The sequence below is a fragment of the Brassica oleracea genome, chromosome C3 (assembly GCF_000695525.1).
Source record: "Brassica oleracea var. oleracea cultivar TO1000 chromosome C3, BOL, whole genome shotgun sequence".
Classification (NCBI taxonomy): domain Eukaryota; kingdom Viridiplantae; phylum Streptophyta; class Magnoliopsida; order Brassicales; family Brassicaceae; genus Brassica; species Brassica oleracea.
This window is the reverse complement of record NC_027750.1, coordinates 7,387,103-7,402,875: the sequence shown is the minus strand read 5'-3', so window position 1 is coordinate 7,402,875 and position 15,773 is coordinate 7,387,103. Positions and strand designations below refer to the sequence as shown.

The window sequence follows — 15,773 nt, the reverse complement described above, 5'->3', positions numbered from 1 at the left end:
CCCCCCCCCAAATGAGATTCAGCTTGTCCTCGGTCTACCATGAATCAATTTCAGTTAAGAAAACACCCATATTTTCCATGTTGTTTGTCTCCTTCCTTCTTCTGTCTTTGCTCTTCTTCTTTGTGTTTTGTTTCGAAATTTAAATCTGCCCACATTGGTATGTAAAAAACCAATGATCCTCCAAATGCAACCAAAGATCCTGTTGCATTTATATGTAATTTTCCAAGACAAACATCACACACACACACATATATATATTGTCTCATAGCTGAGCTCTATATTTCCTTTCCCCATTAACTGCCTCAAGCTGGTGTAATTCTGATCAATACTGGCCAAACATATTCACTTCATCTCTTTCTCTTGAAGACTGTGCATGAAACTCTTTTTTAGAAAGAAGCTCGATTAAGAAAGGTTAAATAAGAATGATCTCCCTTGAACGTGTTTCAGTTACTCCGTTTCTGACGCTTCCACGAAGCTGTTATCTATAGCATGATATAAGAAAAACAATGCACACAAACAACTCTAACCACACTGAGCATCTATATATTTTTATTCCTAAAACCTAGAGATAAAACTGACTGTGTTTTAATATCTTGCCTGGTTAGTGGTTATACCATCCAAAGACACTGCCAAACAAAAGAAAATCAAGACTTAAGGAAAAGGATGGGAATTAGTAACCAAACAAATGGAAAACGTTAAAAAGCCTAAAAATCGCCTATAAAGTCGAAAAAAATGCATTGCAAATGTTTTGTTTTGGCTACCGTTAAGGGATTTTTTTAAAAAGGATCTACAAAGAAACAATTGACGTGAGGTTTCAAAAAACAGACGAAGAACCAATTGATGTGTTGGACCACGTGGTTACCCATCAAAACAAACTTGACCACCCTTATGAAACTCATGATGTGCCTGGTCCTAACTAAACCAAATCTGTGGAAAAATTGACCATTAAAGGACTAAGAGAATGCCAATGTCTTTTACTTAGCTATGCTTCAACTTGTCAAACTAGCTCTCTGCATAGTATCGGAAGCACAGTTTCATCAAGTATTCGCTAAAGCTTGTCACTAGTAATAACATCTGAAATAGCCACGGATGAGCCACCAAATTTCTGTGGCTATAAAAAAAGAGCCACTAATAACCCACGATAAAGCCACGAACCCAAAAGACCACGACTTTGTTGAATCCGTGGTTACACCGTAGCAAAACCAGCCATGATATATCCACGAATTATCAGCGGCTACGGCAGTCACGCTTTAGTTACTAAATTTCTGTGGCTATGTTGCCACGAATTGACTCTGTAGCTAGTTAGTGGGTGGTTAGCCACGATTGGCCACCGGAAATTTAGTGGCTAGTTTTTTGGTGCCGAAAGTAGTTTGGCACACTTTTTATGTGGCTGGCCCGTGACTCTATGACACCATCAACGTCCTGTCACTCAAAGGACAGAATATATTCCAAAATGAGATAGCCATTGAATATTTCGTGGCTGGTTAGTGGCTACATTTCAATTATATAAATCAACGCGGTTCTCGTTATTAACATATCACCTAATAATCAACTTCCAATGTTCTTCTCTTCATCTACTTCCGAAAGACTTTTTCAGTTACGAAACTATTAACTGTGAAAAAATTCCTAATCACAATGTCAAGTACTTATTTTCAGTCAAGAGAGTGGATGGATCATCAAATCGATTCTGAAAATAAGTGTGTTTCAAGTGAGTTTATTGAAGGTATTAATTTTTTTATTCAGTTTGCTTGTAATCAAGCATGTTACTTGGAACGAAACATATTATTGTGTCCATGCGCGATGCAAGAACACTAAACAACGGGAAGCAAGAGTTGTATCCAAACATCTTTTCATTTACGAATTTAAGGGACACTATTATATCTGGACGAGTCATGAAGAAAAACTGTTTTGATGTTGGCGAATCTTCCGGAGCAAATAATATCAATGATGAAGATGGAATGTGTGAAGGTCAAAATGTTCATGGCTATGGCAACTACGGATAATTTCGTCCCTAACAGTGGTTAATATTTTTTTTGTCACTGAAAATTTTATTAGCAACCTCTAAAAAAAAGAAATGAGTCCAAATGGTCCAAATCATGAAGTCTGTTACAAAGAGAAAAGATTTGGAGAGTTTTTTTTGCTAAATCATTGGCAACTAAGTTGTCCGATCTAGAAACATGATAGATAGAAATTGTTGCAACACAAAAGGAGATCAACACAAGAGGAGATCGATTGAATGTTGTTCACCATTCCTGATGATTTCTTTTGAATAGAAGTTTCCGGAGATAGCTCTGATGAGCGTTAAATTGTCAGAGAAAACTTTGAGTGTGGAGAACTCTAAGATTAGTGCCATGCAAAGTGCCGACCGAAACATGGTGGCCTCTGCAACAAGGGTATGAAGCCCTATTTGACTTGATTTGACACTAAAACGTACATGAACCGCTTTGAATCCACCAAAACTTACCGAAGAGACTAGGTGAATCTTCGATAACACGTGATTTTATGTTTTTAAGCTTATAAAGATATAAATTTACTGTCTCATTTTATCAGATAACACGTGATTTTATGTTTTTCTTATTATGTACTGTAAATTGTGTTTACATACTTGCTTTCTGCCGTCGGGAAAAAAATTTGGTTGTTTTCTGAAAGTTAGAATCTTTTTTTTGGGTCAAGTCTGAAAGTCAGAATCTTATATATGAGTCTATGACACAATTTATGGAATGGAATATATTTTGGTAAATGTAAATAAATAGAATAACTGTATTATTGGGTGGATTAAGTGGCCTTTTGTTGTTAAAAGAGTGGGCTTTCTATTTGGGTCCATAGAAAAATGAAAAAAAGAATAGAATTATCAGAGTAAGGTTTCGATCCTGGGACCTGTAGGTTATGGGCCGACCACGCTTCCGCTGCGCCGCTCTGATATTTTTGTTCAATCTTTATCGTTAGTGAACTTTACTTTTATCAGAACTCCATTCAACAGGAAGTTCAGATCACTGAAGTTTGCATGCTACCTATAATGGAGGTTTTATCAGTTTACAGGAGCTATGCAACCACCTTCGTCAGAGAAGGAAAAAAAGAAGAGCGTGAAGCTGTGACTGAAAGTGATTGTCCTCAAGCTATGCAACTCCTCGTCCTCAAGATCCTAATGCGTACTATAATGGGCGGTTACAGTTTCTATAGCAACGGCAGGTAGCTCAAGTACACCAACAAATTTCAAGATTGTATGTTCTTCACACCATATTTTCTTATTACTCCAATGCAGTGAGAGATCAACACCAGCTTCTTCTACCAATGTCTTGGACAATGGACTAAGTATGAGTTTTGGAGTTAATGTTTAATTTCCTATGAACATATTGTTTCACTGAATGAAACTTAATCAACTTTTATATAGTTTATATAAAAAACAAAGTGGGTTTGGTATATGACAGTTGTCAAACTTATAAATGATCATCGACATGTTCACAACAATTCTGAGTTAAGAAAAAAAAATACAAGAGAACCGGTGAACTAAAATAAATTTGATCATATTGATATAAAACTATTATCCAAATAATAATTAAAAAAGTAGTAATGATCATCTATATAACGAATCATGGTAAATTTTCCTGACATCTTTAAGCTAAGACAATAGTTAGATTCTGTTTTCCTATTTTCTGATTACAAAGAGATTGAATCAGACTTTAAGCTCTCTAAGGATCTCCAGATAATCATTGTCCTTGTGAAAAATGGGTCTCTCTCACATTCTCCTGCACGGCCTAATAAGACAAATCAAACATGAATCTCAACAGAGAATAAACATAAAAGCTTTTGGATAAAAAAAAATCATCAGTATGGTTTTTACCTGAAGAAGCTCTGTCATGTTGCCTCGTCCATAACTCGGCACAGGTTTTAGCATATGGACTGGATGCACAGGGTGTATCGCCTGCAACGGCTCAATAGACAGAGCCTGCTCCTCCGACTCGGTATGGACTTGACCTTTCTCCATCACTTGTGTAAATAGCTTCTCCATTGGTTTGCCGTTACTAGCTCCACTCACTTGAGACTCGGTCTCGGTCCGCATATGACCGTGGTGGACCGGAGGCAAAAGAGGCTTAGGCTGAATAGGGACAGGAACCAAGGCTCTAGCACCACGCTTCTCATGTAACCTCGATTTGCGACCTCCTTGAGCTGCTGATCTACGATGATCCACAAGGTCATTGTTTCTTCTGATCATTGGAACGTGAGGAGCAACGTCGTTGTCAGCCGATAGAGGATGGAAGTGACCAGGCTTGAACACCACACCTCTAAGCATGGCGTCTGAACCGCCAACCTTAACTGAAAGCAAGAAGCCATCTTCAAAGGTCGCCTCGATCACGCCAGTAACCTGTTGTCCGACCATAGCTTCATCCTGGTGCTGAGTCCTGCTAAACCCTGGAGGAGACTGGTTGTTGTTGGAGTCGTCAAGCTTGAAGTGTTTCCTCGGGCGACCTCGTTTCCGTTTGGCCAAGGGATCTCCGGAGGTAGTGTGGTTGTTCTGCTCACGGCTTTCCTTGTCCATATCTCTTACCTATTAAACAAGATGCAGTGCATGTGAGAATCATCACAACTCACACATAAACAGCACTAGGCGTATATTATCACACAGAGTAGAAGGAATTTATATATACACTTTTTTTGTCACGAAAGGAATTTATATATACGCAAAACAAATTAAAATGCTTCTAAACAAATGTTACCACAAGGGAAAAAAAAAATTTCAAAATTGTGTACCATTGAAATAGCAAACACCAAAGACTGGAAACTGAATTGTTACTAATTACTATAGGCATTACTAGGATTTATGAAGATGAGATCCATTACTAAATCCAATTCTCTTTATGGAAGAACATGCAAATCATGTTTAATTAGTCCCTAAGTCTGGGACTCCTAAGTACAAAGTTATCTCAAAATCAGACCTTAAACAGAAATTAACAGTAGCCCTAAAAATCGCAACAAGTAAATAATAATTTTATCTATTGGATTTTATAAAAAGAATCGAGTGAAAAGACATGTCGCAAATTAGCAAAGAGAAAAATAAGACTCGTGAGAAGACAGCTTTACAGTTTCCCGTCACAGAAATAAAACCAAACCTGCGATTATTTCGGCTCCGTTTCCTTAGATTTCTTCTTTGTGGCATTAACAAGGACGAGTCAAAAACGGCAAATGAAAATAAAAGGAAACATTTGAAGAGGAAACAGAGGGACCCTTAATCTTAATTTCAGAAAAGATTTGTGGTATCTAGTGCAAACTGCAAACCCTCTTCTCTCTTGCAGTAAACTAAATTAATTGGTTTGGGGCTTTTTAGAATTATTATATCTTAGCTTAGATATTACGTACTTTTTATTTTGTTTCTTGTTCTTTACAAATCACGTTCTTCTTTTTGGGAGGTCACGTGAATTCAACTCTCATATATGGGAAACTTGGGCTGAACATTAAGCCCAATTAATTGATAGCAAAAAAATATTTAAGCCCATTCTTTAAGAGTTGCAGTTATTTTAAAACGAGTTGATTACGTAGAAATAGAAAGACACATTTTGTCTTTGGTTTACACTACGAGACACTTCCCACTCGTGGGACATTTTTTGGTAGGCCAAATAGTTGATTTGTCAAAATTACCCTTATGAGAAATGAAATCAATAGTATTCTGTTGGAAGGAACTGAGAGTTGGATTTAAAAAGTTATTTTTATCTCTCTCTTATAATATAATAATTTTTTCTATTGATTTCTCACAAAAAGAAAGTTATTCCTCACAGCATGTTTTATTTCGTATTATTTCATATTAAAATTTATAAGTATAAATATATAATGTACAAAATAAATTATAACTTTTTTTCTTCTATATTTCGAGATCCATGTTATATATGTTTTGATATTTTTAAAAATTGGATTTTCAAAACGAATTATGTGGACACAACTATTGTGGACGGATAGGTCGAACATACGTCGCTAATGTAATTATGAATAAATTTATGTTTGTCGTTTACATATGGATGTGTTTACATTTTCTCTACATATCTATCCACAAATTATCCATCCACGACTCGTTTACATATTGTCCATCCACAACTTGCATCATCCATCCATCTATAACCAATATTCTCTTCCTCATTCTCTTCCTCTCTTTACTCCGACACCTCTTCATTTTCCTCTTCTCCAAAGACAAATCCATAGGTTTTGATTTGTGCTAATCTCCAAAATTTTAAACCAGATTATAAACAAATCCAGCAATTTCGGCGATGTTTCTCATGGTTTTGACGAAGCTTCTCATGGTGATTACAGCTACGCCCGAGCTCTGTTTGAGGTGTGGTTGGTGGCTATGGATTCGTTTTGTGGAGAGGAACATGGTTATGGTCTCATATTTTTGATAAAATAAACGAGCTAAGAGATCGAGTCAAAATTTTATTCTAAAATGGAGAAAAATGATTTTAGTGAAGTTTCTCACAACACTTATAGACGTGTCCAAGCTCTGATTGAAGCGTGGCAGAAGCTACGGCTTCGTTTTGTCGAGAGGAATACATCGGTGGTCTCAGGTTTTTAATACGATCAACCAGCTAAAAAATCAAATCAAAAGAGATAAATCTGGAAAAAATAAATATGAGATTGGAAAGAGAGATAGATTTTTGGAGTTTATGGGTGATAATTATTTTAAAATTGGAAACATAAGAGAGAAGACACAAATGCGTGGTGGAAATGACTTTGTTTAGTTAAAACATAATAAAAATATATTCTCAACTAAATAAAAAGGTAGAATAGACAAAACAAATAAAGAATGTGTGTCACATGCAACATGTGTGTGGCTTCGGATGTAAATTTTTCTTTTAAAACACCGAACAACAATCAATAAACTTGATCAAATGAAGCTTACTTTTCGCATGTTCTATAGTCTCTTTCCCTTATTCTTTGGTATCCATCAGAAGTCACTTTTTATATTCTGATTTTTAAATTTTCGTGACATTTCATAAACAATCGTCTCTTGAGCATATGACTTCAACAAAGATATGGTAAATACAACAATCGAAAGTTTTATCATCATTTCACAAGTCAAATATCACACACCTTCAACCAAAACGAAAAACCAACTTCCAAATGATCACACACACCGCGTACAATTATTCGCATATATATAGTAACATAGAGAATTATCAAACGATCCACTTAGAAACCGTGGATCTTGATCTGTTCCTTCTTAGCAATCCCAGTCTGAACCAAAAAATGAGAGACTTTCTTCCTCTGATCACCCTGAAGCTGAATGATCTTCCCAAGCTCCTTGTCCTGCACCACGTTCCCGTTGCAGCAGAAGTCTTTCTTCAGATCCTTGAGAATCTTCTCGTAGCTGTACGCTTTCTTCAGACCTTGAACAGTCGTCAAGCTCTTTTTCCCATTCCTCTGCTGGATCCTGACGTGGATGTACTCTTTGGTCCCTGGTGCATCTGATTCTTGAGCTTCTGCGAATGGGTCGAATGCTGATGGAACTTGGATGTCTAACTCAACCATGTAATAAACTTGGTTACTTTGTAACGGAAGCTGTTCGGTTCTCTCTGCAGAAACGAATCATAATTGGCTGATTAGATCATAGAAAAATCAAGAACAGAACAGACTTCAATAAAAACATTAGACGAGAACATACCTTGAAGACGATCGAAGTCTTTTGAGTTTAGTTTTTCAATTGATGGAGATGAAAGGAGAGTATAGGTGTGTACTTATAGGGGTTTTCTTTTTTTCTTTTACCAATTAAACTTTCTTTTGAGGCGGTTAAATCGTAGCCGCAGATCTATGGCTCGCTAGACACGTGTATGGATAAGTTCTATTTGGTGACCAAGTTGTACAGAATATAATAATTGCTCAGAGAGGCATAGAATAATTGCTTGCTTAATCGCTTACAATAAACGCGCAACTCTCTGGGCCCACTAAGAGCGCTCATTTGATAAGAAAGAAATATTAAAAAAATGGTAGCGTGTAGTGTGAGCCACAAGTGGGTGGGTCCTATATCGACAATCGCTAAGAAGATTCGCGACGTCAGTGATTTTATCAAATTTTTCCCATTTTAGTTTTTTTTTTTAATGTAAACGGAGAGCTCGAACTCGATATCGGGTGGTTGTTGTCAGACACAAGACACTGTCTGATTGCAAATTGTTCGATGTATTTATTAGTAAAATGAGCACGACTTTTTTTCAAACGGTTTTACATATAGTGGAAACGACAAAATCTTCCACTAGCCAACGGTGGAATTTATGCAAAGGAGAGCACAAATATACTTCTTTTTTTGCTGACATCATGCTTCTTAGGCTGTACCTTATGTACTAATGTGTAAATGGACATAAGAAAATATAATAAACCAATATGAACCTCTATTTACCATGATTCATGTGACTATGCGAGTGAGTCACTGATTTGAGATGGAGTTAAATGAATATTATAAAGGCTACGGCTTACTACTATTTTTAGTGGACGAGGGCATCGTTAACGTTCTATAAATCTCTTCAATAGTTCTTCAATTATCTTCTTCATATTTTGAAAGTCTTTTATTTCTGTTTTGGGCTAATGATGAACATTATCGACATTTCTTTACATTACAATCCCGTTATCCAAACACTAGCCAAGTTAATGAGGTGGATTCTATCGAAGCTCTTGGCAATGATAGCTTTCACTCCCTAATTAATAAATGTTAAAATCTCCCAATATCCTCTGAAACTTCTTAGGTAATTTGTCAATTTGTAACTGATTCTATTTAAAATAAAAATTTAATTATTTAATGAACATATATGTAACTAATCATGATTTATGCTCTACACACACTTTTTCAGATAATGAGCGTTGGAAGTGTTCTTAGCAGTTGTAAAAAAAAAAAAAACAGTGTTCTTATTAGCAGCATAAACTCTAAATCCCCACTCCAAAAAATCGTTCGTTGCTTGTATCATCTTCGTGCACAATCACTTCAATGAAACATAAGTTTTCTCAGTATTGGGCCCTGGCATCAATGAACCTCGAAAATGGGCTCAATCAATAGGCCTTACCAATGGGCCCCATCAGAGAGAGGGACATGGGCTCTTAGACAAAAATTCAACGGTCAAGGATCCTGAACCATTTTTACCCCAAAAAAATAATCAACAGTCAAAAAATTATTAAAAAAGGCAACGAATCAAAGTCACGTGAAGAGGTGTGAAAACCAAAAAAAAAAAAAAAAAAAAAAAAAACTCCCGCTCAAGATGACCTTTGAAAACCCTAATGAGACGCATCTTTCCCTCTCATCTCATTTCACACACTCTCCCTCTCCCTCCCCTACAAATTCATCACCACCCTTAACCCTATCTTCTTCCATCACTCAATCTCTCACCCTCTCTCTCTTGATCGATCCCCCACAAACGAGAGAGACCATGAAAGACATCTCTAAATCTCCAGCGAGAAGAAACAACGACGGATTCCACCGCTACTTAAAACCAGGGGCCCTCGCTCAGATCCGAAACTCGAGAATCAACTCCAGATCCGCCTCTCTCCTATCTCTCTCCCCATCGCCTCTTCCGATCGATCCCCCGTCCCCGTCCGCGGCGAACAATCTGACGTTGGATCAGGTGCCGCATCTCCTGAGGAAGATCTACGGTCCGTACAGTTACCAGAGGAAGAAACTGGGGGCTGCTAGACCGATGACGATGATGATGATGGCGAATCTGAACAATCCTATTATTGAATCGAGCGGCGGTAGCGGCAGCGATGTAATTGCTCATTGAAATTAAACTCTGTATAATTAATTAATTCCTATCTGTGTAAGGCGCTTGTGTTACAATTGGGGGAATAATGTTTGATACTCCGTTAAGGCTTTATTATATATATATATATATATATATATATATATATATATATATAAAAATATATATATATAAAATAAAAATGGGAGATCTTAATGGTTTTGGATCTTAACCCTAGTTGTTATTGATGATTAGTTAATATACTCGATTGAGTTTAATTATGCAAAGATTAATCATATGAGCCCTAGTTTCCTGTCTCGGCAATATTGGCTTATATTCAGTTCTCTGTTTTCCTTAGCCTTATTCCTTTTAGTGCTAACTGTTTGAGGTTTCTGCTGTCTGATTTGATTAATAGCAATGTTTGTCTTATGTCTTTTGCCTGTTGTTGTTGTTGAAAGGTCTAAATAAATCTCATTTGTTCAGAGTCTGTCTAAATGGTTTCTGTACTTGTTTGAATTGGTACTTTGTGCTTCTCTATCCTTAGAAGATCTAGTTGTTATGAAAGATTAATCGATACTCAACGAGTTTAAATAGTACGAAAATTAATCATATGCGTATAGAGAATGCACATAATTATCTCAAGTTTCCTGTCTTGTTGACATAGGGATATATTCATTTCTCTGCTTTCCTTGGTCTGAATCCTTCCAATGCTATATGTTTGAGGGTCTTTGTTATTTGCTTTGATGAATAAACAATGTGGTATATGTTTCCCTTTTGCTGTTGTTGTCTTCATAAATCTCATTTGCCTGGAGAGCATATGGAACCACATGTCCGAGTTAAAATTTTGTATATGCTTTGTTTCAATGGATAGTAATGCGTATACATTCATATATTGGCTCGGATCATATGGTTGAACTTGAATCTAGATCCAGCTGCAGCACGTCACCTTCTGATTATGCAATTGGTACTTCTGTTACAACGCTTGTTTCATGTCAACAATCATTGACTGGTCAAGGGACTAACGATGATGAGTGAAAGAATGGTGATTTTATTCATGAGAATGTGTTCAACATGATGCCTGAAGGTGATAACCTTGAATAGACCCAATATTGTGTAGGAATCCTCGATAAGTTATAGCTAAACATCTATGGGACGTTTTAGATCTAACCAGTTAAATCAGTTGGACGAAGTATTAAATGAACAAGTGCTTTCATTTAATTTGGTTTGAGGTTGATGCACATTGTTACATCCACAAGTACACATGCATAAAAGTCTATACATAACTTTCAGTTACTCTCCTTCAAAGCATTCCAACTCTTTCATTGCTAAATCCTTAATCTTTTCTACTTTTTCATTACAGCCACGTTCTTCTCCTCAACTTTTCGAAACCCCTTGAATTTTATCACAATGTGACTGTTACTTTCTCAATTTATCTATTTCGTCCCTATTCACAACGGTGAGAGTCAAGAGAGAGTAATGATATTCTTATGATCGAGTGAATCGTCGTTATATAATGCGATGGAATTTTCACTTCCATATTTACGTACGGCGTACGCGTAACAGTCTAAACAAAAAAGTTATATGAACTACTATTTGGACATTCTTGTGGGACCAAAAAATCCTGATGGGTTCAGAGATTTGTACAAATCAATATACTTTACGAATGTACGATCAGAAGACCATTCTCAAATTAAAATTGTGATTGCTCTCGTTTAAATTATAATGGCATACGTTTAATACCATATTAAGAGTGTCGAGAATGTAGTTGTAAGAAAACAATTGACAACACGTTATTAGAAAATGTAACAACGCCAATAGTCTTATCTTTATTTTAAATCAAGTATACAAAAATAATCCAAAACAATGATTCATATGCCGCCCGCCAACGTCAAGACGAAGCCAGATGTCTATTTCTCTCACTCCCAGCAACCACCGCACTAGCCTACACTCTATTACTTCTTCCACTACAAAGTTTTCGGCGACACTCTCTAGAGAAAAATAAAAAATATAACATATAAAAATTACTATTTTGTTATCGTTATGTTCTTATTTACCTTCTATCTATGTAAATAAAAACGTTGAATCCGCTAAGATATTTCTAACCTCCTTTAAAAACATTAATTTTTATGAAAAGGTTAGTCGATCATCATTCCACCTCTAAAGCGAACTAATATTTCTACAAGCCATTGAGCCAGAGCTGCTGAGAAAACTTTAATCTAATCCATACTCACATTTGTTATGGTTTCCTTGTCTTCTCATTACAAATGGAAATTACATTTTTCACGCGGTTTCCAAAGGCGAATAATCATGAAAGGGAGATAAACCTTTTATTTTTGGTTTTGGAGATGAAAATTAAGAGAAAGGAACTTTTTTGTATCTTATATGATTTGTTCTTATTTGTCATGTGACCACACACACACATATCTACATATATTTGTATATAAAAGAGATAATAACTTAGCACCGTTTCTTAGTTTTCTCCCCCCACTCCAAAAAAGAAGAAGAGCATTTGGTTTTTAGATCCAACCAGAGATGAGAGACAACAACACAAGAGAAGGAGAGAGAATCAGTTCTTCTTCAAAGCAGCAACCACAAGTTCCTATGTCTTTGAAGCTCGTAGATACATGTCTGAGGCTAAGTGTGGTTCCCCTCAGTGTTGCAACCATCTGGTTAACTGTCAGTAACCACCAATCCAACCCTGACTACGGAAATTTAGACTACAACTCCATCATGGGTCTCAAGTATACTCTTTAATTTCTTTCAGCTTTGGAACGAGAATTGTATAAATATTTATTTGGTACTATATGATTTGCTATCTGAAGGTATATGGTTGGTGTTAGTGCTGTATGTGCGATTTATGCTCTGCTCTCTACTATTTCTTCATGGATTGCATGTTTAGTGTCCAAAGCCTGGCTCTTCTTTGTCCCTGACCAGGTTTTAATCTAACTTATCTGAATTTTTTTTTCCTTTGCTGACATAATCCAGTTTATAATATATTTTAGTAATTGTGTGTGTGTGTGTGTGTGTGTGAAGATTTTAGCTTATTTGATGACAACATCAGTAGCAGGAGCAACAGAGATAGTGTATTTACTCAACAAAGGAGATAAACCAGTGACATGGAGTGAAGTGTGTTCTTCTTACTCACACTTTTGCTCAAAACTTACTATTGCTTTGGGGCTTCATGTCTTTGTTCTCTTCGTTTTCTTATTTCTCTCCGTCATTTCTGCTTATAGAGCTTTTAGTCTCTTTGACCCTCCTTGTGACCCTCAAACCAATAATAATGCTTAACTACTCAGTATTCAATCATATTTGCAGCTTTGGAGTCAGTTTTATCTCAATGATGCGGAGATTTTGGTGTTTTAAATTTGTTGCTAAATTAATATGATTTGTATTTGTCAAGAAATCTAATAATGTATGAAGTTTATTTTGTCTTCTCTTAGGTCAATCGACCAATATATATACGTTTTTTTAACCTAATTTGCAACATAAAAGGATTTTTTTTTTTCATCGACTCATACTGACTCTGTAAACCAAACCGGGTGATCTGTATCTATGTGAACGACGAAAGACGGCTGCTTTCTAACACTGCGTGCTATTCTATCCGTCTTTGTATTTTGCGTCCGTGGTACATAGATAATATCTGATCGGGTGAAACTCTCTTTCAAGTTCTTGACATCTTCCAAATAATTTGCAAAAACTGGACATTCTTCTGGTTCTGAAACCATCTTCACCAATTGAAAATAATCCGTTGCAAACGTAACTTGAAATTGACGTAAATTCTTCATTCATACCATTGTCCATAGTAACGCTTCCATCTCCGCATGAAGGAGAGAGAAACTAGTCCAAACATTCGCAGGAAAACTAAAACAAGAAAAGTATAGACGGACAATATACAATATACGGAGATATATATTATATTTTTAAATTACTCCTTTCGTGTTGCAGTGTAAAGAAAAAAAATGCTCAATTTGGAGAAGAACTTCTTATTTTCCCCAATTGTTTTAGTAAATATATCGATCGGCTAGTTGGTTGTGCATAGAAATATGTTGAGTTGCAATCGTATGTTATCTCGTCTCGGATGAAATGGTAATTGTATTCGACGTGGCTAGTAGCTAAGTGTATAGCGGAGTTACTCTCGCAATGCAGATGAATACGAGTCGTGTGCTTAATTCCAAAAGAAGGAAGAAAAATTCTCAAAACAGATAAGTTCATGAACCGTGAAAGACATTTCTCGATACTCAGCCTCCACATTTGAAAAAGAAAATTCAAACCAATGAGTGAGAAGGCCATCAAACTTTTTTTGTATCTTTGCAGTGGATGACCTGATAAGATTGCGATCTATTTATCAATGTTCGATGAAGGTGAACGGGAGGATAACAATAGAGTTGGTGTCATCATCCATTATGCTCGATCCACACGTTATAAATTCCGGTGTGAAACGTCAAACGGATAAAGAGAAAAGTTGAGAGGAGAGAATGTAGTGAGAATCCGAAGTGTATCAAGCCATTTTAGATGATGTGAGCGCCAAGAAAACTTTCACGGTCCAGGTAGCTCCAACTATGCTACCAAACCGTGTAAGTATACATACATACAACAATACGATAATTATATTTTCATGCAGCTCCTAGAATTTTTTTTGATAAATAAGTGTTATTCACACATAATACTTTGATCGATATATTTATTAAAATGTAAATTAGATCTGTAAAGTTTAAGCTACATATATCTACTTGTAGTTTTAATGAGAATCGAAGTGTAGGGAACAATAAAAAGAACAAATCAAATAAATAATTAAAAATAGTGATAAACTAATATGCTAAAATAAGGAAAATGTCTAAGTGTACCACGATACCCATTGCCCATCCAAAAATAATTTGTTAGCAGGCACAAACTGAAAATATAAACCTTCAAATCCACATATGGTAAAACTTTTCAGATACAGTATATCCACACACCACTAGTGATAAAAGTAAGAAGATCGATCATAAAATCTAGATTGAGTCATCGGTCAAGAGAGATTAGGTTTTATTCTTTTGGTGCATATCAACAATGAAGACAAGCTTCAGTCATTAAGATGTCCTTAACGACGTAAATGATCCGAGTTCTTAATTAATGGTTGTTACTAGCGCTAAACATTTTATCTGTTAAATTTGATTTGATTTGATCCGAAAATTTTGAATATCCGTAAAATTTCGAAGCAAAGCAAATACTAAAAATCAATATCAGTTAAAATCGAGGCAAATCACAAATATTAAAATTTTAGGAAGCGGATATCCGCTCCGATCCGACAATATATAAATACATGTATATCTTGTTTATATTTTAAGTTTTAAATGTATAAAATTATAAAATTATAAAATTATTATTCTGACATATGATTTGACAAATTCTATTCATATTATTACTTATATAAAAGTATTACATAAAAAGAAGAGAAATTTTTAATGATAATTATAATTTTTTCTTAAGTTTTGTGTTATTATAATTGTTAACTAAGTTTAAAATTTTTACAAAATATGTAGATTCACTACTTTTTTTAATTTTTATTTTATATATCATACAAAAAAATATATTTTACAAAACAAATTTATATCAAGTTTTTAATATTTTGTATTAATCAAAACGAATAAGATATTCGTAAATATCCGCAAATATCTATTTATTTTTCGGATATCTGTTTTTTTTGGATATTCGTATTTTTCCGAATCAAAGCAAACAAAAAAAATTAGATATTCCTAACATGGGAAGCAAATCACAAATACCTTTAAAAATCCAGATATCCATTCCGTGTCCGGTTTTAGTTGTTACCTCGAGAAAAAAAACCAGAAAATATGTCATTCGCACGTTTTCCATACTGGCTGTCAGTGTGATGAAGTGGATGGATAAGAGCCCTTCTTTCCCTATATATATATTACCCAAAACTGCCTCTGACATTGTTCCTTGAAGTAATCGATAGATATGTTGCTCCAAAGTTCCACTCTCTCTAAACTCTCTTTCTCGGCGAAAACCCTAGCCTCTCGTTTGGGTGGCCGGCGGCGTGCTTCTCTTACGTTAACGCCGGTCGCCCTCCCC

General features: G+C 35.6%; 4 protein-coding genes across 4 annotated transcripts; 2 read left to right on the top strand and 2 right to left on the bottom strand.

Moving 5' to 3' along the window:
• Positions 1–3,508: 3,508 nt before the first annotated feature.
• Positions 3,509–5,316, bottom strand: LOC106332226. Its single transcript, XM_013770701.1, has 3 exons — positions 5,109–5,316; positions 3,842–4,546; positions 3,509–3,755 (listed from the first exon to the last, which is right to left on the bottom strand). The coding sequence occupies exons 2-3, from the start codon at positions 4,535–4,537 to the stop codon at positions 3,708–3,710; spliced, it is 744 nt and encodes a 247-aa protein (XP_013626155.1). The 5' UTR covers positions 4,538–4,546; positions 5,109–5,316; the 3' UTR covers positions 3,509–3,707.
• Positions 5,317–7,004: 1,688 nt separating this feature from the next.
• On the bottom strand, positions 7,005–7,795 carry LOC106335059 (protein translation factor SUI1 homolog). The gene is made up of 2 exons (XM_013773478.1): positions 7,646–7,795; positions 7,005–7,556 (listed from the first exon to the last, which is right to left on the bottom strand). The coding sequence occupies exon 2, from the start codon at positions 7,510–7,512 to the stop codon at positions 7,174–7,176; it is 339 nt and encodes a 112-aa protein (XP_013628932.1). The 5' UTR covers positions 7,513–7,556; positions 7,646–7,795; the 3' UTR covers positions 7,005–7,173.
• Positions 7,796–9,263: 1,468 nt separating this feature from the next.
• LOC106335058 lies at positions 9,264–9,859 on the top strand. The gene has a single exon (XM_013773477.1). It carries the CDS (start codon positions 9,393–9,395, stop codon positions 9,741–9,743), a length of 351 nt encoding a protein of 116 aa, XP_013628931.1. The 5' UTR covers positions 9,264–9,392; the 3' UTR covers positions 9,744–9,859.
• A 2,306-nt stretch (positions 9,860–12,165) lies between these two features.
• Positions 12,166–13,134, top strand: LOC106335057 (CASP-like protein 2D1). Its single transcript, XM_013773476.1, has 3 exons — positions 12,166–12,442; positions 12,524–12,635; positions 12,735–13,134. Exons 1-3 carry the CDS (start codon positions 12,234–12,236, stop codon positions 12,987–12,989), a joined length of 576 nt encoding a protein of 191 aa, XP_013628930.1. The 5' UTR covers positions 12,166–12,233; the 3' UTR covers positions 12,990–13,134.
• Positions 13,135–15,773: the final 2,639 nt, after the last annotated feature.